Source organism: Aythya marila (genome assembly GCF_965140915.1).
Source record: "Aythya marila genome assembly, chromosome: 7".
Taxonomy (NCBI): Eukaryota; Metazoa; Chordata; class Aves; order Anseriformes; family Anatidae; genus Aythya; species Aythya marila.
Genome location: NC_139048.1, coordinates 23,402,325 through 23,430,181, shown reverse-complemented (window position 1 = coordinate 23,430,181; position 27,857 = coordinate 23,402,325). Strand labels below are relative to the sequence as shown.

Below are 27,857 nucleotides of genomic sequence, written 5' to 3'. Positions count from 1 at the left end.
TACAGAATCCTGAAAATTCCCTCAAGTAAGGGAAAAAATACCTCCTTCTCCCCTTGTCTCTGCCCTGCTTAGTCATGCAAAGACCAGAATGCAAAGTACCAAAATCCTATAGGGAAAGTTACTGTCACGATCCCCCATTTTGACAAGCATCAGGAAGTAATACAAATCTCATGGGAAGCAGTGTTCTCTTGAGATTTCTAAGCTGATTTACAGCTCAGGGTCAAAGCATTGCCACCTCTGTTAGTAGGAAGTACCCAAACACACAAACATCTGAAGAGTCTTTTAGTTTTAGTAAGAACACAGTCTAGCCTTTCATCTCCTTGGTGCCTTAAAATGGCCAGTCTGTATCATAATCAATAATGACTTAAAATCTGAATATAATTTGAATGAAAGCATTTCAAAGCTCACAGGGCTCTGCTCCCAATAAGCCTAGTTTCTTTTATAATGAAATTCATTCTTTCTGGCCTAATACTACAAACTTGGCAAAATAAATGCCTTTGGTACGAGCAAAAATTCCAAACCTGAATCTTGCAATTGCCCCTCTAAAGGGTCATTTATTGCGCATGTTGTTTATCAGCATGTGTCTGAAATGAATGCTTCTTCAATGCAAAGCAACAGGAGGTCACATTATAATTAGAATGCAATCAATACAATTGGTTATGACTTAGTTTCCTTTAAAATGACAATCTATGCCACATCTGCTATTATATTAATGTTTTCTGCATTGCTAAAAAAGGGATGAAGAAGCAACAACAATGAAATAAAAACACTAACCCTTGCCACTGAGCAGCTGATATAGTTGTCTTTAACTAAAAGATCACATGAGCTAATCAAGACCCAAATAGTTCACCTTTAAAATACCAAACCATCTGGCTAGCTGTCCCATGATAAATCTCAGTGATAAATGTCTTCGTTTTGATATTACAAAGGAACCACAGACCTGCTCAGTTTTGGCACAGCTGAAAACACACTGGCAACAGTAGAATAGAACTCAGATGTCCTAAATATAGAAGTAAATCATTTTGACCTGCAAGGTGTAACATATTTAGAGTAAACCTGATTGCAATTAAAAAAAAAAAAAGACTCTCTCCAGAGATGTGACATTAAAAAAGTCTCTTTACTATATTTTACCAGATACGCAGCTCCAGATTAGATTCTTGAAGTGCAACTTGAGGTCTTAAGTTTTCCAAAGAAACCTTTGGAGACTGTTCTGCTGCCTTTTTTTTTTTTTTTGCTTTGTTTTTCTCTGCATGATTTCATATTCATCCAGACAAAGCAGAAAGTTTGAAATGGACTTAACTGAAATTATGACATCCTTTAACAACTCAAGTTATATTTTCTCTATTTCAAGGAGATTAAATTAGATTGGAAAATCTGAGGGCTTGTGGCATCACAATAAATATATCTGTAATTTCACACAGATTGAAAAATCGTATAAACTTCACCATATCTGAGCATAAAGCTTCCATACTTATCCAACTTTTCCAAAGCTGCAAAACCAAGTGCTGGTGTAAAATTTGTATTATTTTTTTCATGTCAATGTTTCTAATAAAGAAAAGAGCAAATAATGAATCTTCCATTAATTCAATTAATGACCCCTAAAAATACCAAATACAGCTCAACCATGTAGAGAGTGCCTTTAATTACATTTTAAAAAGCGAGAAAAAAAAAATTAAGAGACAAATCTTCTGTGAACATGATCCAAAGCTTGCTAAACTGCACCAAAGGGGAATAAAGTCTTTTTATCTTTCAATATTTTAACAAACATTTACTGCAGTCCTACAGATTGCAAGTGGTATTGGTGCTCTTTTTTCATTGTTTAGCCAAACAACATAGAAACTATAAATAATTTCCCAAATCTTCCCTCTATAATGTTTTTTGCATATAAGCCATCATCTCTAAATTTCCTCTCCTTTACATATTGACCTTTGCTGGCTAAAGGCCATTTTCAAATTATGATTTTGTTACTGATTTCAGAAGGCTGCCCTGCAGGTAATAGCATTGCAGCTTTTTCCAGTACTGTTTCTGCTTTTATTTCACTTAATTTCTATTTCCTCATTGTATGTACAATAGACAATCATCCCAGTGATAATTCTGTCTCCTTTCACTAGACAGTTGCAGATTTTTTTGGCCAGCTACACACATTATTTTCACCATTCTTCAACAGTTCTCTCTGGTAGGTCCTGCATTTTTTTATTATTATTGTTATTATTTATACTTATTAGCTATCTGGTTTTGAAAATTAATTTTATTTTCTTTATTCCATTCTCCTGATGAGCTATTCAGCTCTGAAGGATGTTAATTAACCTAACTTTAATTATTCTTCTATGTCCTTGCTTATATATGCAGCATTAATTGCTCACATACATACTCCTCGTCAACCAGTGCTCTTTCCTTTTGCTTAGCCAAGGTATATCAAGTGTCTGGTATTTAACTCTGTGTGTGTGTGTAAAGGCAATTTCTAGACATCTGATCACTTTCATTAGCATACATAACTCCTAACAATCTCCAAATATCTTTCAAACAAGTTACTCAACATTAGGATCTCTCATCAATGACACTTAAGGAGGGTAACATAGGGGTTATGCATGTTCAATCCCCAGCTCATCCACCGTTCTTCTCTATCATATTGTAATCTCCTAACTTTCTGCCGTGGTTTAACCCAGCCAGCAGCTAAACACCACACAACTGTTCACCCACCCTCCCCCCTCCCTCTCTGGGATGAGGAAGAGAAAGGGGAAAGTGAAGCCTGTGAATTGAGATAAAGACAGTTTATTATTCGTAGTACTATTATCATCATTATTGTTACTATTAATATTATTTTTCTGTCTTAATAATGTATACGAAACAAGTGATGCACAATGCAATTGCTCACTACCCACTGACCGATGCCCAGCCTAACCCCGAGCAGTCCGGGCCTCCCCCCCAGCTAGCCACCCCTATATATTGTTTAGCATGACATCAGATGGTATGGAATACCCCCTTTGGCCAGTTTGGGTCAGCTGTTCTGGGTCTGTCCACTCCCAGCTCTTGCTGCACCCCCAGCCTTCCTGCTGGCAGGACAGAGCGAGAAGCTGAAACGTCCTTGGCTTGGTGTAAGCACTGCTCTGCAACAATGAAAACATCAGCATGTTATCAGCAGTCTTCTCATCCTAAACCAAAACATAGCACTCTACCAGCTACTAGGAAGAATATTAACTGTCCTAAATGAAAGCAGGACACTTTCCTTTTCACTCTCATATATATCAGTGGGTGTCATGACATGTATTTATATACACTTCCTAGCTTCATCTCTGTGAATCTCTTTAACCCGCAAGCTTTCTCCTGAAAGATTATCTTGCATTGTTTTCAGGAGTGATTATACTTTTAGCTTATTTAGTTCTCCTATGTTAATTCCCTGTCCTCACAATTTTCCACATCATCAACAGAAAAGTCATAAAAGGCTCATAGCATCACTCACATCTTGTACTCTGTGCAATCTAGGAATTAGATAAGGTAAAGAAGTAGTACAGGGTCTTGCAGAGACAGACAGAAAACGAGAGATAAGCAAATGCCATCATGACAAAGAGATGCAGGCCAAACACTAAGTCCCTGTAACTAAAAAAAAGGTAGTCTGCACTACTTTGGGAGACCTAAATATTGAAATAGGCATATGGGAAAGTAAAAGCAAGCAATAAATTTAGACAGCATCTGGGATTTCATAACATGATCCACTCATGTTCCCATCATTTCTATTTTTCCTTTGGATCCAAGTTAAGAGGTCAACATACAATTCATATACTATTTGTGTTCATCAGAGCAATATGCAAGCATTGCAGCAGGAAGCATATAACCTCAGTTTAACTGTGATATTATCTTTCTTCACAGGTACTGTAGTTCTGGGAATTGCTTCCAGCAGAAGATAGAAGAGAACTGAATCACAACTCTTTCATTGCTCAGTCTGAATTTCATGCTGTATGCCATGTGAGTAAATACCTAACATCTCTCAGAAAACTGCAATGGGATTACTATAGGGAGATTAAGTCATTACTGTTGTTCCAGTGATTACAGCATGCCTGTGAAAACTGTAATCCAAATAGGAAGACACTCTTTCCTCAGCAATTATGAGGCTATAAAGAGACATAAAATCAATGTTTGTATTGATGCTCTTTTATAAAATGTACATTTTTATCTTATTGTAAAGACCTGTGCTTCTTCATTTGCTTCAGAATCCAGTCTAACTTTTAGTATCCCAACTCTTAATAGACTTCTGAATATCTTATGAAATGATCAATATGGTGTATCTTTTATATACATCATTAATATTTTTTCCTACTTTCAACTAATGAAATATAAAACTATTTTTCTTACTTGTAGTTAACAAGTTCCCTTGAGTGAAATATCTACTGTTAAAATTTCACTAATATTTGATCATTTCATCTAGCAATTTTCTAAAAACCCAGAGGAATGAATGACAGAATTAACTACACAACAGAACTGGGATAATAGTTCAGAGTACAAAAAAACAGCTCAGCATTTACAGCTGAAGGTTATTTTTGAATTTTTGTTCCACCTAGAAGTTCTAGCTAGAAGTTCTTTACCAAAGTCTTTGCCAGACTAAAAATAAGTACAGTGACTGAAGCAGCAATATTAGGTAAAAGCATCACTTATCTGAGTACAAAACACACCGATACCAGTACTTATTTCTTGACTGTTTTAAACCTATTTATGTTTATCTATTCATAAAATCTAATATGAATTTCCTTTCCTTTCATGCTGTACTGGCTACTGAAAAGATGGACAACCAGTTAGTCATAATACTACTATAGGAAGAACATTTTAAGACATATTAGCAAGTATCCATAATCTTGAATATTGCTTGCACAGTAATTTATAATTTAGTTTGGTTTGCAAGTCCACTGAAGTAGATTGTACCAAGATACAGCCATTGACAGAGACACTCACTGACTGTCTATCTGAGAGCTCTATTCTTTTCCAGGTTATGTTGAGTAGTTTGAAAAAAGAAATGTGGATATCACTCACAAAAAAAAAAAAAAAAAAAAAAAAAAAAAAAAAAAAAAACATCTTCTCTGGGATGTTAGAAGTATGTAATAATGAGGTTATTGAAAAGTAGAAAAAAAGAACGTTTGAACCCTAAGAATATAACAATGAAGAATTATTTCTGAATATTTGTACCTGGAGCATGAACTTGCCACTGAAACAAGGGAGTGAAGCCCAATGCTCAGTTCAATTAACTACCTGCAGCATTAATACTAGGTATTCATCATGACTACAGAATATGCCATGCCAGCATTGCATTGGAGGGGCTCCTGAGAAAGGGAGCATCCATAAAGAGAATACAGGATGGACAAATTGGTCTAGCAGGCCATATATGGGCAGGAGGCACCATGTGGGTGCCCCTACTGGAACTCTATCAGTTTTCTTGGAACAAGCACTATGACTTTCACAGAGTAATACCCTAACTTCACTGTAGATGTTACTGCCTATACCACAACAATCAGGGAAAGGTATTTGATTTCTTTGGTGAGTTATATACAGATCAAGAACATAATTAATAATAAAAGTAATCCTTAACCACACAGTTTTTCAATTTGTTTCTTGTAAGTATGAAGGCTAGAAAGAGCACAACCACTCCAGAGGTATTTCTGTTCTGGTGCCTGCAGATGTTCACAGAAAATTCCTCTTCATTTTCTAGTGGTGGTGGCCACAGTATGAATTGAAACTAGAAATTCCACATTCATTCATTCTCTATTAGAAAAGCGCTAGTCATAGCTCCTACTTAGCTAGATGATAGAAGGTGATAATTCCTTCTGGAATGTAGCACTTAATGCCTATTTTGAGTGTGATAATCACTAAATTCCAAGGAGATTAGCACTGTAGAATCCCCTAAAAGTAAAATTCGCTACAGCAAAAGGAAAGCTGAACTATGAAATCAATAACACTATACATGGATATGTGAGAAATCAATAATTTTTACTTCAACACATTTCCTATCATCAAACGTCTAACAAACAGACACAGATGAAAAGGAAATGTCTACTATTCTCTGAAAATCTGTTATTTGGGCAGTCATATGTAATAGAGCTAAAATATCATATAATCTCCTGTAGTGGATTAACAGTCATATGAAATCCATAGTAACTAGGCTGCTGTATAAGAATTTGCCGTCTAAAAGGACTGCAATATACTAATGCGTTTGTGTTCTGCTCAGAACAGTCAATGCATTGACTATGTGCTCCATATCAGTGCATTGGTAGCAAACTGATATTGAAGACAATTATTAAGTTCTTCAGAAGTTAGTTCAGATGAATCAGCTCAAGCAAAGGCTCAGAGATGGACTAAGGGCCTGGGAATGCAAGTCTCAGAGGAACAGTCAAATAGATACAACTCCATAGGGAGAGATTCTGACCACCATCAGATCACATTGCATATCACAGTGGTGTTGTTTCTAAAATCTTCCTAAATGAAAAACAATGTCAGTTCACATCAAGAAGAGCCAATATAGAAATATAGAATAGCAAGAGAAAGGGGTAGGAAAAATCCAGAAAACAGTGTAAGAGCCCTAAGGGACAAAATATGAGCACTAAAAGCTAAGCTGCCCCTGCCCCCTCCCCCCCCCCCCCCCCCAAAAAAAAAAAAAAAAAAAAAAAAGAGAGAGAGAGAGAGAGAGAGAAATCAATTGGAATATACTAATTCACCTGATTAGGTGGAATAATGGAAGGAAAACTTCATTCCGTTTCATAGCTTTCAAGGAGAAGGAATCATTGAATGGAATCATAGAATCACTGAATGTGAAACCACTCATAAAATTTAACCTTTCAAATGCATTTATCGAGGGGTGAATATATTTGTCTCGTATAGTCTAAGGGCTACATTTTTAAGGTTCATATTACTAAGACAGAAGCATCTTCATGCATCTAGATACCTTAACAAACACAGTATGGAAGCAATAAGTGGGATAGCATGAAATATCTGAATATGAAAAACTCATGAATACTGGATAGACGATACAACCTGATTCCTAGTTCTTGACTGCACGAAGGCCAGTTACAACAGAAAACTTAAGACAGAGAAACTGAATCTATACAATTCAAGGTTCATGTCTTCCAGTTCCAGTGTGGATATGTAACATGGGAACAGTTGTGAATATGATAATTCAGCTTAAGAACATGGAAATTTCAAGAAAAAGGTGAACCAAGAAATTCCTATAAAATAACAAAGTGAGATTATAAACAAGAATAAAAACAAAGAAAACAATGAAATTCTGAAGTCAAATCAAAACCATTATTCAGCCTAAAACCTCCTCGTGTTCACTTAAGCACAAATCCCATACACCATCTTCGTAACATCCAAATTTCATCAGCCCATATATTGAAGCCCTGTTGGCAAGCCACAAGGAAGGAAGCAGATCTGCCAAGGACAGTGAAAATTCTGAGATCATAAATGTCCACTAACAGTTATAATTGATTTATATTTGTACACTGCCTCTCAGAATATTGTTGAAAACATTGAACTTTCAATTGCACAATTCTTTGTAGCATAGAACAATTAATTATGGTATTGCAGAGACAAGAAGACTGATAACACTGTGTACATACACCATGATAACTACCATTAGTTGTAGTAGTAAAAGCATATTGGGACTGGGATTCCAGTCAGGAATGAAGAGATGTGGGAGACTGAATCAGAAACTGGCGGAAACAGAGCTACTCTTATAAAAGATTATTGAGATTTTGCTACTAATTAGTAATGAGAAAACATTACTTTGAAGACCAAAAAACAATCTATGTCTCTTCTATAATGCAGTAGATAAAAATTTAATGCCTATAACGTCTTCCTGAAGAGAGATCAAGACTTTCTGAATTCTAGTTTCTTCCTTGCAGATTAATAACACAGTTTAGTATTTCCTGCACTTATTGATGGAAACTCACATTAGAAATATTGGCCAACATAAAGCCAAGGTTTTCTATGATGTCCCAAATTAGCTGGCTACCACAGGTTTATGGGTTATTAAAGCATCTCCTGTTGGCATTCTGCCTTACACCATTCTTCACTGAAATATTAAACCAAATTCAATCTTTTCTAGATTTTTATTAACATAAAGCTTGCAAACAGCATTAACCCCTGTTCCAATAACTAGCCTTTCATTCAATAAGTCTTATAGGCATATGTTTAAAGCCATCCATATTCAGCAAAAGGCCAAATCACAGAATGGAATTTAATTGACAGTTCAGATGTTTTGCTGGATTAGGGTAAGTAATGTAATTGATCCTAATTATAATTATTTATTATTATTAATAATGGTAATAAATAATAACTTCACAATAAAGAGGATGAACTTTTAGATAACTATTTACACTGGAAAACGGAATTGAGAGTTGTTCATTTGAATTAAGAAGTTAAATAATAAAGCACAAACATTTACAATTGATGTTTTGCAACAAAGAATTAGGACATTTCTTGTCATTCTGTTAATGCTGCAGAATTGAATACAAGGTGGGAACTTTTCCTAGTAGCGAAATTCACCTTTGGAAAACTTAAAGTTACAATGATTTTATTTTTTTTTTTCTGTATGAAGTGTTACTAAACTGTTATTAAAAAGGAACACTAAATTCAACAGAAGTAAGCATGAGTTTCATTAAACTATGGGCTTGATGATGTCAAAAAACACAATAGGGTAACTCATATTAGTTTAAACAAATTAAAATGCACTAATATTGTTAAAAATCTTTAATTTAGTGGATTTAGTGGTAACATTAATAAAGCTTTCCCAGTAATGTTTTTTTTCTGTTCCAATTGTTATTCTTATGCAATGATTATTTTATGGTTTGCTATTAAAATTGTAATACAAAAATATTTTATAAATAGTAGCATTTTTCCTTTTACATCTTAAAAAATAATAATAAAAATTTGAAGATACCGGCACACAATACCATGAAGTGAAATTACTATCTTAAAAATCTCTCCTTGTTGAAAGGAAATGGCAGAAACATTCCTTCCAGATATGCAATAAGAAGAGTCACTCTGTTCCCGGAGGATGCAGGAACTCTTAGAATTTCAAAGGCTGATGCCAAGAAGGCCTGCCAGATACACTTCACAAAAAATGGTTGATGAATTACTGCAGTGAGCATCAACTTTTCAGATAAATGACTGAAAATAAACTAGTTTATGTCTCAATGGAGAGGATAAATTTCCTTCTTGCTTTGGGAACCTGAAGTATAGAGAAGTTGTTGACTGTTCCACCTTTCACTGAACTAATAAAGTTTACTAAAATCAGGTTGCTTTCCAAATTTCTTTTCAGTGTGGTTCAACAAATTTAGTCAGAGAAAAAGAGTACATCCACAAAAATTCTAACACAACAGTATGACAACCAAGTGTAAACTGCCCGAATCTGTACAGAAGATGATAATGATTGATCTGCAATGTTAAATACATAATACATAAATACATAATAAATTCTATGAAACTTCAAGAATGAGAAGGAAAGCTGTAAAATGTTGATTAGTACATATAGACACTACTATGGTATCAACAAATAGGATTACAACATGGGCTGTGAATAAATATTGACATGGAAGAATATTATTTAAAAATCAGCAGTGTAGTAATTTTTAATCGGTCAAATTTTTCTGTGATAAAGCAGAAGCACTGAGTAACACCACACACTGCACAGAAGCTTTTAACTCCTCAACTATGGAAGCTGATCCTTCACTTTTTCCTACAGTTGGAAGTGAAGGAAAAGTTATACTTCACTCTCTAGCTCAATGTATTTACATGCAACAACATGACTAAGTTAAGTAAGACACAAAGCATTTTACTTTTTGACTGACACGCAGAAGGACAAGCTAAGAGACAACATTCAGGACTGTTATAAGAACTGGTCAGCAATCACACCAATTCATTCTGCATGTCAATGCAGATCAAAAATGACTTCTTATCGAATAGAACTGAAATAAAAATTGTTCAGAATATATTTCAGAATGGCATTATCGGATATGAAAGACTCAGAAAGAGTATAAAAATTGTGATCAATGACAATCTGAATGTAAAGTACTTCTTCAAAGTAGCGTAATTTTTTTTAGGACTTTTGCCTTCATCTTCCTCCTCTCCTCCCCTTCATACTCCTAGATATTTCTGAGATTATTCAAATTACTTAAAACAAATAAAATTTGTGCAAAAGAAACTCTTTTGGATAAAACCATGAGGACTTATTACCACATTTCTTTACTGGCACAAAATCTGAGAAAAGCCTCAAGGTGCAAATGATCTGCAGTCTATTTAACATCATGGTTATTTATTTTTATGGGCACTCATTACTCCTTACCCTAAATTATAGGTACATTCCTGGCTCCATTTCCCACTGTTCTCTAAGCTTTGTAATTATGCGTTTTTTTTAGATTCCCAAATCTTCCTCAATACCTCATCAATCAAAAATCCATGTAACATCCACTAGTTGTTTTACAGGGCAGAGACAGCAAACCATGGAACCAAAGCCTGGACCCCAGATAAAGACCTTACTCATATCCCAGGACTGGGATATATGCCATAGCTTGGGTAGCATTGGCTATAAAAACCTGTTTTGCAATATCTTAAACATAGTCTTTCCATACAAACTGATATGCACTGAATTAGTGTTTAAATACCACAGTTCCTATTTTATTATGGATTATGTGCTGAACTAGTTCTGTCAAGTTTAGAACAGTATGCCATAATTTTGACTAAATCTAAGCACATGCATTTTTTTTCCATGGAAACAGTATTACAAGTATGCCCATTTCTCCTGTCATAGAAGATTTTAATGAATATTTTGATAAACAGCTGTTATGCTATAGACATAATAGCATCAGTTTCAGCAAAGAAATGACACAGCATCAGAAGCGATCGCCTAACAGTTAATTATTTTTGTGAATAACTCAAAAAAGTATAGCGTGGATCACTTCAATATTTGGGTTTACTGGACAGGAAAAAACTTGTGCTTAGATGAAAAAGCCATTGGCTTCTTCATCACCTGCCCATTAAAGCTGAGCTGGGCTGCTGTCACTTTCTTCACAATATCTTTAAAGAACAGTGGGTTTGAACAAACTAAATGATATGGTATTGCTCCTTCCCTGAAACTGTGTTTTGTAATTGCTGAACAGAAAGGTTGATACAAAAAGTGGGATCTTTATTAAAACAGAGAATCTTTTTTAAGGGCACTGTGTCATGTATTCAAATCAAAATAATTTATTAAAATGCAAATTTTATTTCAAAGGCTAAAAGATCACTGCAGATGAGATAGAATCATACAATCACTTAGGCTGGAAAAAAAAACTTAAGATCATCGAGTCCAACCATCACCTAGCCAACCATCACCAAGTTCCCCACTAAACCACATCCCTAAGTGCTATATCCAAAGCATCTCTTAAATACCTCCAGGGATGGCAACTCCATGATTTCCCTGGGCAGCCTGTTCCAATGTCTAACTGCTCTTTCTGTGAAGAAATTCTCCCTGATATAAAGTCTAAACCTCCCCTGGCACAACTGGGGGCCATTTCTTTGTGTCCTATCACTTGTCACCTGAGAAAAGAGACCAACACCCATCTCCTTTCAGGTAGTTGTAAGACAGCCATGAGGTCTCCCCTTAGCCTCATTTTCTCCAGACTAAACAACCCCAGCTTGCTCAATCACTCCTTACACGCCTTGCATCCTAGTCCCTTCACCAGCTTTGTTGCTCTTCTCTGAATGTGTTCCAGCAACTCAGTATCTTTATTTTAGTGAGGGGCCCAAAATGATATGTTATTGCCACACAGGTGTTCAGACAAATTCTGAGCCAGGGTGGGTTGAAGTCAAGACAAGAACGAGCTACATCCCATGAGCAGGATTACTAAATCTTTCTCTAACGAACACAAGGACTGGAGACGGCAGGTGCTAGACCCTTTGTTAATTGTGCCCCAAGGCTCCAAAGCTCCCTGCCTTATGACATTAGATCAAGCTCCCTTCTTTCCCTGCTTTCAAAATTCCCATTCTTTCAAGGTTTTGCCTTACTTAGCCAAACTCCACAGATTATTGCACTGTAAGTGCCCAGAGACACTGTATAAAAGGTACTTCATAAAAGCAGATTGCCTTGTTAATCAGAATCTCTTCACTCTCTCTGGCTTGTTAGCCAAAGCAGCTCTTCAAGACTGTCTCACTGCTGTTAGTTTTTCCTCTTTTTCCCCCTTCCCTTTTCCTTATTAAACATCAAGGCAACAGCATATGAAAAAACGAACTTCATTCAGCTATGCAACAGGTATAGGAAAACGTAGGAGGCTCTAAATCAGTTAGAGAAGGTTTTTAATTGCTCAAAAGCACATCAAAACTCATCAAATTCAGCCCTTATTATTCCTTTGGTCACACAAGCAATCCATGGGATTATACTTGAAAGTTCCTCTGGCTTTACATATTCATATGTAATTTCTTTTATAATTATGAGAGATAACACTCAATTCTGCCTGTCTTGGCTTCTCATGGGGTATTAGAGTTACATAAGGGAAAAGGTAAAAAGCACGAGCTACTAAATGACATCTATGAGAGCACTTTTTTTTTTTGTCTAAATATTGGAGGGATTGTCAAAGAGACAGAAGCTCTGACCGTATTTCATCTTCAGTTTATGATTGCCATTGTTCATAGACTAAAAGAAATCTGACAGTCATCCTAAGATTTAAGATTCATAAGTACCTTTTCAATGACGTATTTCAGTGAATTTGATTACTGAAATTACAACATAACCTATATCATAATGCCTCCCTCCTCCTGATTTAAGCATGTTATCTATCAACCTATTACAGGGGTTAAATCTCATCAAGCTGTTCTTAGGCATCTCCAAGTCTACTTCCAAATCAAGAGTCACAAAAAATTAATACTGATGATGATCAATCAAACAAAATATTTAAACTACTTTAAAAGAGAAGCAGAAATTCATATGCATCTTGGATAGAATTCACCCAGAAGTTTCAATTTATTCTGTTGCCATGTAAAGCTTGACAAACAACATATAAAAACAAACAAACAAAAACCATGATCAATATTTGGATGAGGGCTTCCTATCTATCTAGGCACTACAGGAAATGTTCACACTTATGAAATAATTCTCCTTCTTAAGTTACTCTTCTGATATACTGTCAACAAATTTTAGGCTACCTGAGGTGACTCTTTAGGATGTGATACAAAACTGACATTGTATAGATGTGATACTTAACAATCTGTAGCCACGCTGATATGGACTCACTATGCACATCATAACATCAACATATATACATATCTTGTTTCCCTGCTCCTTCAACATTTCATTACCCTAAAAGTGAAGACTAGGCTGAAAATTTGAAAAGCCTCATCATATATCCACATGTGCATGGCTAAAACACCTGCAGCTAGTTGTTTCAAAGTACAGATCTGTGCAGATCTAACTACAGCCAGAAAGAAAAACTGCCTAGAGATTCCACTCCTATACTAATATATTTGTTTCCAAAGCAGTACTTTAAGCTACATATCAAAGAAACCATTTCCTAGATTGACTGATTTTTTTGTGTGTTAAGCTTGTGAAATATGGGAATTGTCAAGAAACAAAAAATAGATGCCATTTTTATTTAGAAATAACATAGAATTTGAAAAAAAAAAATTATCTCAAAATCCATGAATTAGGAAAGTCCAAAATACCTGCAAACTGGTATTAAATAGCTTACTTTGGAACTTAAGAAAAAAATAATCCTTCAACACCCTTAAGAGACAAACAATCACAAAGTGAGCAAAAGCTTAAGATAAGGAATGAACTAATTCTTTTACTTAAAAATATAAACATCAGTTTGACCGCCATATTTTGGTTTTGGCTTTGCATTTCACTCTTTGCTCCATCTCCATACTTAAATACTACTTATGATGAAACAAAGTGAGTTTGACCTTCACAGATCAAAACGATTAGACCTTGCTGTTGCACCTTTATCTATTTAAAAGTGCCTTCTGAAGAAGGAACTAGTTAAAATTCAGTGCTATCAGAATAATCCTGTTCAAATTTTAAATAACTCATAATATAAACCAAAATATTTATTCAGATTTGAAAACTTGGTTCATTACTCTCAGGACCTCATTTTATGAATCAGATGCTGTTTGCCCTCCCAAACTGTCAACAAAGTATAAACTAAGTGCACAACTTTGTAAGCTGATTTATAAACTGGCATCCTCTAGAGTGTCCATAGAAGAATTCTACATCTGAGCTCTTAAATATGCAAGACCAAATCCAGCAAAACCCCCACAGCTCCACAGTAACAGTATTAATTCTTCACCTTTCCTGCTTGCGACAATGAAAAAAAGAATGCCAGAGCAAAATTTGACTCCCTGGTAAAACACTGCAGCTTCTTTAAGGAGTAAGTTGACAAAGAACGATTTTAGCGAACTGTTACATCGGTATAAACTAAATATTAATCTGCCAGGAAAACACTGTTTGTATGCAGGATGGACAATTTAGGGTTAGAAGTGCATTCTTGCTTGTGACTTGTCTTGTTTGGATCTCCCATTCAGTGCATTTCTAGCTACTGTACCTTAGCTACAGAAAGCCAGTGTCTATCCTCACTGGTCAAATCTCCCCTAGAAATCTTCCGGGCTTTCTTTGTACTCTACAGATCATACCTGCACCTTATTTTTTTTATTTTTATTTAATTTATCAAACCTCAATTCATATTTTAACTTTGCACTGGAACCTCTTCTGCCTGATTGATGTTACCTGTATCTCCCAAATGAATGTCATTTACCAGCCTTGCAGTCTATTTTAACTAGTTCACTTCTTCCAGATCTGAACAGTTATCTTTCATAAAGATGCAGACAGTAGAAAAAAGTACTTAAGGCTCAGCAGAACAAGAGAACTTACAGACACTAAGCACTCTCCTTCATAGTATGTCTTGATGATCTAATTATGCTCATTTGTGGGACCATTGAATGAGTAGTACCATTGTACTCCTTTGTTGCAAACACATTTTTAAATAAAAAAATATCAGATGACTTCTGTTTTGTTTTATTATTAAACTCACCTTGGTAAAGGGATTACCTTTTACAATAACAGAGTGGAACTAAAGTGAAAAAAAAACAGTGCAATGATTAGCAGTTAGGCAAGGAACTCCTTCAGCCATCCTCCATACTTCTGTCATTATCTAACATCAGATAACAGGACAGAGGCAAACTTTACACCTACAATTGGAGGCTAAGGGATGCCTACATACCTCCTTTTTACCTTATTGTCGTTTCCACCTCGTATTTCTTTTTCTTAACATACATGCTTTACATCAGTAATGCTTGCTTCAGAAACACAAATTGCTTCTGAATGATCTAATAGCTTATTTGTAATCTAGTTATTATAAAGTTGCTCTCTTTTTTTCCCCCAGTGGAATTTATCATTCACTGTCCTCACAATGTAGAAAATAACAAATGAATTAATTGGGCGGGGTTTGTTTGGTTGATTTTGGTGGGGGGTTGTCCAGCTCGCCCAGCAGGGCCCAAGGAATGATTTCCATTAAGCCTGTTCCCTTTATTTCATGTGAACAAAAATGACTGTTAAGACAGGCTACTCCCCCCTACAGTTCAGCAAAAAACCACCATCTGGGAGTTGCCTCCCTCCTATAAGGAAAAGGTAGAGATGGGACAGATGCAGTTCTCTAACAAAATCTCTGACTGAATGCAGTTCCAAATGTACTGCAGCAGTTGGTATTGAGGAAGCTAAGCCAATGTAGGGAAACCCAGCACACTGGCATAGCAGCCCCTTAAGTTTGGTACACATCTATTCTAACTACACTCAGACCAGACATAAACAGTCATTTAGTTTTCCATTCATTGTGAGAAATCAAGTCTACTACCATAAACAGTTTTAAAAAAGTTAACTCAGGCCATGTTCACTTTCCACCTCTCTATGTGTGACCACATAACACTCAACAGAAGTAAAAGAAAAGAAGTTCAGGGATTACAATCTTGCTTGGTCTTTAAATAGACATAACAAGGGTTGCTTGCATCCCCTTCTGCATAGCATTCCTGCAAAATGACTCCTACTTTTTTTTTTTTTTTCAGCCTACTGTGCTAAATATCATCATTACATTTGGTAGGCATTGTAACAGAACTGCAATACAAATCTGTTTCACTTGAGAAGCAGAGACTACGGTTCCTTAGGTTTTATAACATAGTGCTTAGTACAAATTCTCTGAATTTTTTCAGTGTTTCACTATGTGATTTTAGGAGTCTATTTTCCCCAGTGGCACGCAAGTACTAAAATTGCATTGCATTGCATTTTGCTCTCAGTAGGTGGGAAAGTGCATAGTCAATGGGTTATTTTCAATTCTTTATTTCAGTTTTATGCAGCCACAGGTGGGGGGTCTTTCAGGTGGTTGCTTAGCTTTACTAGGCGCCTTAGAGTCATAGACAAGCTTTCTTAAAAAGGTCTTACAAAAACACACCAATGTTGTCAATCATGCAGTAAAAGAATTCCTTCCTGTGTAAATAGAAGTAACTTGCAAAATCTCCCAAACTGCAAGAGGCAGAACAATGGATATTTAAAAAAAAAAAAAAAAAGATCAACCACCCTGTTTTGGGCAAGGAACACAAAACAATTTCCCTTGTTTATACTTACTGTTCACCACTTTCCTTCCCTTCTTCTCGCCAGGTGCAAGCTCTCTGCTTAAGGGCATACAAAGCTAACGAAGGATGTCATGGTACTTCCTATCATTTATTTTTCTAGCACTGAGGCTACTAACAGACCACTGAAACATCACAAAACAGGAAAAAAAAAAAAAAAGTTGGGGGGGTCAACCTTCCTAACATTTGCTTTCAGGGCTCTGAAAGAAACTTTGATCAACAAACATATCATTAGATCATGAATACTGATATTCATGTCCTATAAAACACTGACAACTTCTTTTCGCATAACAAATGTTTCGCAAACATTTTCCCTTTCTTTCCTGAAGGCAAAGTTAAAGAAAGGAATCTTCAACCACAGCTTCCCAACAAACTACGCACACAGAATGCAGAAATTCAAAATACATTGCATCTTTTTGGCTGATCATAGCTTGGAAGAAACATACGTTACAGTATGATGTGTGAACCATAAAGACCCAACACACAAGGGAGTAAAATAGTTTCACTGCTGTTATGCAGATGGCTGTTCTTTTGACTGTGCAGGAAATTTATTTCCTCACCTATTTCTCTTAGTTTTTTATTTAGTATTTTTTTAAGTAGGCTTCTACATGTACTCACTATGTGGGAATGAGTACTTTGTTTCTGATGACTCCCATTTCTCCCTCATTCAAATCAGTAACTAACCACAGAAGAGAAGCCAAGGTCATGTAAGCATCCTATCCCACTAAGAAATCTAAATCCTCTGAGAAAAGCAGCTCAAAATTGAACGTTCGAATTATCTTCATCAATATGAAGAATGGTGATCAATATTCATCTGCAGTAGGTCTTCCTACGTGCATATCATTTTGACAGAATCACAGAATTGTCTAGGTTGGAAGAGACCTCAAGATCATCGAGTCCAACCTCTGACCTAACGCTAACAGTCCCCACTAAACCATATCCCTAAGCTCTACATCTAAACGTCTTTTCTTAGTAGAGATTTAGCTATTTAGAAACTGAGATGTACATGCCCAAAAATAAGACTGTGTCACATGTTCAAAGGCCCTTATTAATGCATGCAAAATGGTAGTAGTCCATTAGGCTAACTAGTTTTCATAAATAATAATCCTGAATCGTATAATATTCTGTGACCAAGTGGCATGTGCAATTCAAAATATCTCAGATCATTAGCAAGCAGTATTATCTGCAAAAGCATCAAGAGACTCCAGAAATTTTCCTCAAAAAAGCATGAAATGAAAGAATGAAAATATACTTTTTCCTTATACACAATAATTTTAAAGAGAAAATGCCATCACCACATTTCCAACATTTGATATACAGACTCATGGCATGAGGCAGATATTTACTGCCTCTGGAATTAACATGTGCTCACCTGACAGAATATTCAATTGGAACCTGTACTGTAAAGATTCCTTTTTTTTTTTTTTTTTTTTTTTTTAAGCCAAGAGTATAAAGCTTTACTCTGTCTGTTTATTACAGAACAGTATATGCTGTATGGAATATAGTAACATGTGCCTGTATGTTATTAAAAACAGTAAATTCCTATTTAAACAAGGGTTACAATCTGTGTACTAAGCACTCATTAATGGTTATGAATCAAAATAAAGGGGGGGGCACTTGTAGCAGGTGTGCGTATCTATGAATTTCAATACATTGTAAAACTGTCTGTAGCCAACAGCTTCATCATTTGGCCTTTCTGAGCTTGGAGACAGGCAATTTTTCATGATTTTACTATTTCTGGCCAAACAAAAGGTTTTTAATTAAATATACCACATGATTCCAGATGTTTGTTTATTTGTTCCAATGAGGCTGTAAAAATGCCTGAATGATAAAATTGGAGGACTCCTGCAAAATCCAGGCTAGGCTGAAGTGTTAACCAAACATGGGGATCTCTCAGGAGACTGTATGTGCTCAGCTTTGAACATGTTTCCTCTGGAAGGACTGTAGTAGCACTGCCTACGTCTAACCTTCTGTATTGTAAAAGGTTATCTATTATAAAGCCAAGTGGCAAATTTACTGGACTATTTATTATCTATTTAAATTTATTTATTTATTTTTAATCACCAGTTACACACTCATTGCATCTTTAGTTCTTTTGCATACCGAAAGATTTTAGATAGGTTTATGGTTTTGGATCTCGAGTTTCCACTTAAGGAAGCCAACATTTTCCATGTTTTTCTGCCACCTTATACTCACATTGCTTGGAGCTTGAGCGTTGTTTTCTTACTGCCAGCATGACAAAATGAGCTATGTTGTGAAACATCAGACACTTTCTAGTCTACCCAAAAATCTGAACTAAGTTTTTTTTCCTCATTAATCATACTCACTCTGATGTGACATTTGTATGGGTGACTGAGGCCCAGACTGCCAGGTTAGTTTTGGCAAATGTGGGGAAAGTTGCAATGAAAACAACAGAAATTATGGGAATACTGAAAAAAAAAAAAAAAAAAAAAAAAAAAAGGCTTCAACAGTCAGATTAGAAAATATGCACCGTGGAAAAAATGAAACTGTAATATCTGGAAAAAAAAAAGGCTGATAATTTTGAAAGGCTGAGTTTTATATTCCTAATTCCCATTAGATATAGAACTGAAATTTTGTACGCAACTCTTTAGATGTTGAACAAAATTTTAACCTAAACTTGATTAAACACTTAATTCCTTAAGTAACTAAGGTTAAGTTAATCTTCGTGCCTTTTAAAGTCTTGCCCCCCAAAACACCATTAGTTCATTTCAACATAAAAGTAGCACTTCAGGAAGTGATCTTCCTAGAACTTCTTGTCCGCTTGGTCTTAACCCCCTGGGTTCACTTTCAAACCCCAGGACACAGAGAATACTCATAAATTAAAACTATACTGTCTTTTAAAAATAAATCTTAACTTTTCTAACCATCAGGAAAAGCTTTGAACAAAACTGAAAGTCACTTTATATACCATTCCCAACTCTTTCACCCCACCCTGATTTCACATGCCTAGTTGCTCTCATCATGGAAAATAACAATGTGTTTTAATGCTGAATTTTTAATAAGCTACAGTACACTGATTCAACTCCAACATTCATTTTGTACACAGACAAGAAATTGTTGACCCTCTAAGTGTCAAGAACATGAATTCAATGACCCAGAAAATGTATTTCTTGAACCATATTAGTCAAGGTCACACTCAAATCCAACCACAATTTATTCCACATTTGGGAAAGTCTTTGTGCTTTACATAGAAACACGCAGGCACTGGCAGAGACTTATCATGACTGAGCAAGTGAGGTAAATTGGTCCACAAAAGACCACTGTTACTGTGGTGGTTCTATTCCAGTAAACAAACAGATTAAGGCTCAGGAGAGGTACTATATGAGATACTCCTTAATCTTTTTCATTAGTGCCCAGCAATAAACCACTCCAAGGCTGAAAGCTGAATGGATTGTGTGTGCTGAACCTCTCAATTCCTTTGAAAGGCAACATCTGTGACTGTGTGTCAAATCACACAACGGGGGACAGATGTCTAATGCATTTGCAGACTCAGGGTAAATACCAATACCAATACATGTGGGCTACTGTTATCCAATGGATGTACTTCAAGGCACTAGACCTCTGTAAGGAAACGTGCCTTCTAGCATTTTTCCCCACCTACATTGTTCCACTGGTTCCTTCTACCTATTCCTCTCCATTCCCACAAAGCAACCACATCAGAGAAACTGGCTGGAAATAAATTTGAGTGCAGTTTGGAAGGGAAAAACATGGTTAGAAACATGAAATCAGCTTCACCACTGAAGAAACAGGGGACCATACCTTTCACATCAGCTCCAAATACATGATTTGGCAGGTCTATATGCACATGCAAGGGCCATCTAGCAGTGGCTGCAGGATGAACCCCTCTCAGTAGCATCAAAAACAATTAGTTCACAATTGAGAAGTCTAAAAATCTGCTGTTATCTCCTTACACCTCCAAACTGCAAGGACTCCAGCCTACCACTAACAGAGTTTGTCTTTCAAATGCCTTTAACTAAGGGAAACTAAGACAGGAAAACCAAATCTTTTCTTATTCAAATCTCCCCTCACATTGGCACTCGTCTTTACCATCACTTTGCTTCCCATACTTCTCTAGTGTAACTTGTGCTTCCATGAATGAAAATTTTCCAAACTCAAAATATAAGCAAGGCATTAGAAACCAATTTCTCATATCATGGCAGGCAAGCCAAATGACATTTTTTCTTTTCATCATAACAGAATCCTTATTTTAGTCATCTCCTACGGTGCCAGAAGAACAGGATTTCCACACGCTCCCCTTGGGGCTGTCATGAGCACAGTACAACTCACTGATGGGACATATTTTCTGCCATTAATAAGAAATGTCACAGCTTTTGAGTGTTCTTGCTCCTGGAAGATATTTTTCTGTTCCATGTTACTGCAACACCTCCACACACACACATACTTTTTTTTTTTTTTTTTTTTTTTTTAAAGGTCAGTCATCTCACTGTCAGAAGATCCTGGCCTAAGAGGTGTGCAGCCTATCACTCAATCTGAAATACTGTAGCTTAGAAACTAGAAATATGGTTGCACTTCACGAAAACTAACAACAACAACAAAAATTTACCCACTATTCACAGGTCTCTACCTCTGAATTTTCATATATTGCACCCGTTTACAGTTCTCTTATTCATCCTGCTCTGAATTATCAGATGAGTTTAAGCAAATATTCCTATATACATATATGTACACCTTTTGTTAAAATTTATTTTAGAATTTATCAGATTAGCTGAATGATAAAATAACCCACAGTTATTTTATGATTATTATTCTCTTTTTGGACAGCACACAATGAGCTGTTTTATGCAGCTATATAGAAAAATCAATTGATAAGCATAAAGTGCAGTTCACATTAAGGAAACTAACTAATTATGATAAGTTGCTACGTAAATTGCTTTGTGACTTTTCCAACAATCAATTTCAAACTCTAAATAAGCCTCTGGCTTGAAAACACAATGAGTACCTAACAACTGTGTCAATAATAACAACAGAGAAGACTGCAATGATAATATAAACAGGATAATTATCTTTCTGGAAGTAAGTTTTTATGCTGATTTCTTTTTATGTCTGTGATTTAAAGATAGCACAGCTTTTCAGACTGAACATATATCAAGTTGAAAGCCTTCAAAAATATGGACTTTATGTATTAACATTTATTATTAAGAAGTGTGTGCCAATTCTGTAATTTTACTTCTAAATTTGAAGCATCATTTTAAAAATCAAGACCTAATCCTTGAACGATCAGTACACATTAGTTCCAGATGAACCACAGAATATTCATGTCTAAAATCTGCACATGCAGAGCAAATTGAGGTAGAAAAGGAAAATCCCTGGAGGATCATTTGGGACTTCCACACCTTACATCAAATGGTTCTTTCACACATACTCCTCCTGTTTCTCCAAAAATTCCATCTTCTGTCTGCAACACTAGACTTGGAAAATAGTAGGTCTCTCTGACAACTAGTGGATAGTAAATTCTAGGACATCTGGATCACCCAGTGCTCATTGTGCATTCCAAAGTATACTTCTGCCTTGACTTAGTACATATCTCCATTCCTACAAAGACAGTAGCTGGATTTTACACCCTAAAAATCAGTCAGAATGCATTATGTACAGTCCTACCAGTCATTATTAAAAATTCTATACCTATATACTCTGAGTACTATAGCACAATATAATGTTTGTTTATTTTTCTCTGATCAAACAAAAACAGGTGTATCAAATGCCGGTGTCTCTGTAACAGACTATATGCCAACATGCTTTTACTTGCTTAAAAATGCTAATGTTTAGAAAGATCTTAATTTCAAATTATATCAATTCTTCTATACATCCATCAGAGCAAGAGAGAAATTGAGAAGGAACCTCTTCTTTTCCAATCTCTCTCTCTCTCTCTAAAAAAATAATAATAAAAAAAAAAGGCTTATAAGATTACCTTCAGAGGACTAATGGAAAACTTAAAAATATTCTGGCTTTGGACTTCTAAGCATTGCTTTTGAATGTAGTTTATGACTTTCTTTCTCAAATTGGACTGTTTCAGAAAGTAAGAAAATGTGTCAGTATGTTGATTCAAACATACTTCTAGAATAAATAACAATTTTTCATTCAGGCACTTATAATTCAATATGAGGGTGAAAAAAAGACAAAATAATTTCTGTGCATACCAGAATGCTTGGATAATTAACTGAATAGATACCAGAACAGGACAGTGGATTTGTTCAGGAAGTTCTTACAAGCCAGAATAGATCGGAACTATTAAAACTTGGCATAAATCCAATCTAAGGCTCTAAAAACTACATACATAAATACAAGCTTAGTTTTTAATGGAAACTGCTTCTTCTTCCTTCCACCAGTAACCTATGGGGAAGACTTACCTCTGGTTGTTCCCAGAAGCAAGATCTCAAGAAAGGGAGTCATTTATAAAATGTTACTGGAAACCAAATAGCTTTGGCAAACTAGTAAGTTTTCAAGTAAATCAGATACTAGACAATGTTATAAAATATCTGTTTATACAAAGAGCATCCAGCACTTTTTTTTTTTTTTTTTTTTTTTTATATGGGAAAAACAGATATTCATTATATTTATGATTTAATAACTTTGCTTCTCAAGAGATAGAATGACAAATTACTATTTTCCCCAGTAAATGGAAAGCACTGTTCTTTTTGGAAGGCAACTTGAGTCTGAATGCTTAAACATAACAAAGGGACTTCCTTACCAGAGGTGACATTATGAAGAAGGAATATAGAACCTCACTTAGGGAAAGGGGGGAGAGTGGCATTTTTCTGCACATTCAGCAAATTATCCTTAAAATTAGAATATTAGAATATAACAATTTTAAAATTTCTTTTCCCATCAATTATGACTACATTAAGTATTTTAAAGCTCTATTTTAAGATTTTATATTTACTCGGTTAATAAATTGATGATAATAAGGAACAAAAAGGTAACAGGTCCACGTATACAAAACAGTGAAATTGACATAAGCAAAATTTTAAGAATACATTTCTAGTAAAACACATTACATTTCTTTAATTTTGTGTACTGGGAGCATGGCCATTTCTATTTAAAAACAACAGTATATATCTTTGATTTTTTTTTGTAGCTATTTTCTTAGATAGATCAGGAGAAGCAGGAAGAGAAGTCAGGCCCGTTTTGTTTCAGTAGCAAATTTGAAAACTACTACAATACAAATCATGGATTTTATTTATTTATTTATTAAAGCATACTGTATGGCAGGGGAAGGTGTCTATGAACTGACTTCTTTTTATCAGGGTAAGAGAAATATATAAAATTCACACAACTAAATCACTGATGTCTAAAACAATATAAAAATAGATATACAATCAGACATAAGATACTAATTTAACAAAGACCCTTAGGAGTTTAAGATCATCGTTTTGAAATCTAAACAAAAATAAAGCTAGCTATAAAATTACCACTTTGGAAGGCTTGCTTAATGCAACAATAATTGGGTCTTATAAAGAATCAAATCATATTGCTGTCAGGTGCCAAAACCTGCACAAAAGAAGGCCAATACATTTTCTACTAAGAAATAAATGGGACTGAGCAAATGTTCAACATAGAAAAGAGCTTCTGAGCAATAATATAATTTATGGGAAAACAACTTTTCCATGATGGGAAGAAAATTTCTAAAGCTTAAAAATGTTTATTCAATATTTATCATTTTCATCATGTACTTAGACACTCAATCATCATAGCATTTGATATAATATTTACAGTGATTATTCCCTTGTATTTATTCCACTCTAATACAGTACTGTCATATGCAGATTCTGTGGGTTCTGACACTGAGAAGGAGATTTTTAAAATTCCTGAACATTATTTGTACAAAATACTGAGTCAACCCCAAAAGACCAGATCCTGTCTGGAAACAATATACCGAATATATGAACATGAAAGGTTTAAGATACATAGTGCAACACAAGCAAAACAACATGCTTTTCTTCCCCTTTCATATTTCTCCCTATATATAGCTATGAATTTCGCAAGTAAAACTCTACCATTCAAATACTGTTTGCTCTGCTCCCCCTCCCAATCCCAAAAATCTATTTACAGCTGTACCAAACCATTTGCCAGACTTTCAGACTCTGGTAAACAAGTTTCTCCAGGGACAAATAAGAGCACTTGACAAACTTAGAGCATTCTTCTTTACAGTTTGGGTTGAAAACTGCCAACATTTTACATATACAACAGCTGATTCAATCTTTTTTTTTTTTTTTTTTTTTTTTTTTTTTTTTACAACACTGAAAGCATTCAGTGAAGAAAAAAAAAAAAGATATTCATAACCTAAAATAGCATGTTTAAGTATTTCATTCTTTTCTTGGAGATTTTTCTATTGACTCCAATTAATCTTTTATGGGCTTGTGAACTTGGACATATTTCTTTGTGTAAAATAAGTTGATTGAGTTAATAAGCCCTGCCAGCAGGTTGTTCCAAGCTTTATTTACAACACCTGGAATTTTGGAAAGATTTCTTAATGATTTCCTTGTGAATACATACACATACATGTATATATACACATTACTTATTGAAGCATGTTAACAATGCCTTTTAGGGCTAATTTTACCTCCTCCTCCCTCCTCCCTCCTCCCCCCCCCCCCCCCCCCCCGTTTTTTTGATGACACTCTTTTCTATTCACTTAATACATAATCGTGTTTAATCCTCAAGGAAATTTTCAGCATATGTTTAGTATGCAAAGCAGAATATTTCTGGGAAGAGTCAAGACAGAAATAATATGGAAGTATGTGAATAGCTAAGGGTAAAAAGTTGATAATTTGGGGAGAAATATCATTCTCCCCTTTCACAGCAAGGCAGGAGGCACTCTCAAACCCTAGTGAAAACAATGGTATTCAGTATTTGGTGATTTCCAGATCTGAACAGGCACCCATATAGACACATGTGTAGCACCTACTATAGCTACAAAAGTCAATCCATACTGAAAAACAAACAACTTTTGATGCACAAAAGCTACTGGCATCTCTATGTCAAAGTCAGCCATGAAACCACACCTCTAATTCACCATCATATAGATAAACATATCTGAGGATACCTGGCTTAAATATATATTTAATGTATTTTTATAGATCTTAGGCATTTATAACATTCTGTTATTCTACTTATTGTCATGCTAGACCCTATTTAATCCAACAGCAGCAATCCAACCTCAAAGCAAATATACTTACCTGGAAATCAAAACCACAACACATACCTTGGGTTTGTTTTCTTTTTTCTCTTTTTTTTTTTTTTTTTTTTCCCCTCTCTCTTTTATTTTATCTGGGGGGATGAGGAAATGGGAGATAGAGGGTTGAAATTATTTTGGTCTGTTTGTTTTTATAATCTTTGAAGTCCAGGTGTATGCTCAAATCCAGGACTTCGGTTCAGTCCTTTCTCTTTAGATGACCTCAGTGGCAGAACACAACACACTACAGCACTTTCATGACATCTGATTTTCAGTACAACATATCAGTTTACGCTGAGGACAGGATGTAGCCTGATATGCATCTGAGCCCTTGCAAAACAACAGTGATATAGACTGCAAGGAATGAAAGTCTAATCAGTTGCTTTCCTCACTCTTCCCATCTGAATCATGGATCCTTGTCCAGTTGTGCTGCCTACCTGGTTCTTTCTTAAGGTTTAAAACAATAAGGCATTCTACAAACACCCTCTATCACCTGCACTGTCGTAGAATTTGAACACACACTAAAACCAAGTTACCATCAATTCATAAATACAAGATTGATTTTGATTCTGGTACTCTATACAAAATGCACCTCTACACAAATGGTTTACATGATCACAACTCGGAAAACAGTTGAAATATTAAAATCCCCATGTAATCAAATGCATAATAATGTGGAAAACACAAGAGTATTGGTCCTCTGGAAATACTGAAAAATGCTGCAAGCTTTATAAATTTTTCCTTTATACAACAAATGTGAAAGATCTTGGAATTTGCTCTTCTTGATTGATCTAGTTTTTCACCTGCTCTCTGAACTTCTTGCTCCATAGGTATGCAGAAGGAATTCAAGAATTTGCCCAAGGTGCTTTTTAAGTTCTAAGGATTGGTGAAAAAGGAAATTGGACACTGATCCACCTTTAATGTTGAAAAACATAGAAGAATCCATTTTTACTGGGAGGAAAACATGTTAACGTTTCAAAATTATAGCCTTAAATTATTAAACTGCCAGCTCTCTCTTTACAAACATTAGAAAGTTTACAATTCTCTCAAAATTACCAATACTGCATGTAATCATCTACTTAGCAATATTTAAGTACTCTAATCTCTTTAGGTTTTTCTCTCCCACACACAAAAAAAAAAAAAATCACTGAATGTTTTCCACAGATTTATGTGCTTTCCCAGCAGACCACCTTGAACTCCTATTTAATACCAGTTAAAATCTGTAGTCTTGACAGGTATGGTTTTCTCATCTAGTGCTTGAGTGTTAAATAAAGTGCTAATACAGCAATAACTAATATAGAGAAGGCCTTACAACAAAGCTTACCACCTTGCAGCAGTCCATACCAATAAAAGTTCAGTTCATACCTCTATGATTGGTGAGGTCCCTGGATCCTGAAGGCAGAGGTGTATAGTTCATTTCTGGGGAGAGGGAGGCAGCTTCGCTGGAGGCCTGTGTAATAAAACAAATATTATCAGTACTCTTGAGTGAAGGTCAGTGATTATACAAAGAGGATGCATCTGCAATATGATGCTCTTACAGGTGCACAGAATTACCAGTCATGGAAGATTACTGATAACTGAAAGAAAGTTTAATTTGTTAAGGTTGCTTTCAATCTTTTTAAAAAGTTGTATTCACAAAAGTTTACACAACGTACACAATGATATTCAGTATCATTACTAAAATAACATTCCCATACAGCTCACAGCTTTAAAAAATTACATCTTTATCAGGAAATATTTGGGCAATATTAAAAATGTTCCTCTTGATGAAACGGAAAAACATTTACCTGAAGGAAGTTATGAATCTACAAAAAAAAAGAAAATAGCTTGAATAAGGTAGCATACTACTCAAAATGAAGCAAAAAACAGATTCTATAATTCCACTGCACTGTAAGCTAAACCAAGGAATCACTTAAAATGATAACGCCTATAATGTACAAAAAGTGGACTTTTTTTTCTTTTAAGAATACAGATTCTTTAATAATAAACAGGAAAACCCACCTCAATATTGTAAGGA

The 27,857-nt window shown here is 35.2% G+C and overlaps 1 protein-coding gene across 1 annotated transcript in view; it reads right to left on the bottom strand.

Moving 5' to 3' along the window:
• The window catches only part of LRMDA (leucine rich melanocyte differentiation associated), a 684,247-nt gene that overhangs the window by 79,851 nt on the left and 576,539 nt on the right, over positions 1-27,857 (bottom strand). Inside the window, 1 exon segment of the mRNA XM_082765457.1 lies at positions 27,206-27,290. Within this exon segment, the coding sequence (XP_082621583.1) occupies positions 27,206-27,290 (85 nt within the window).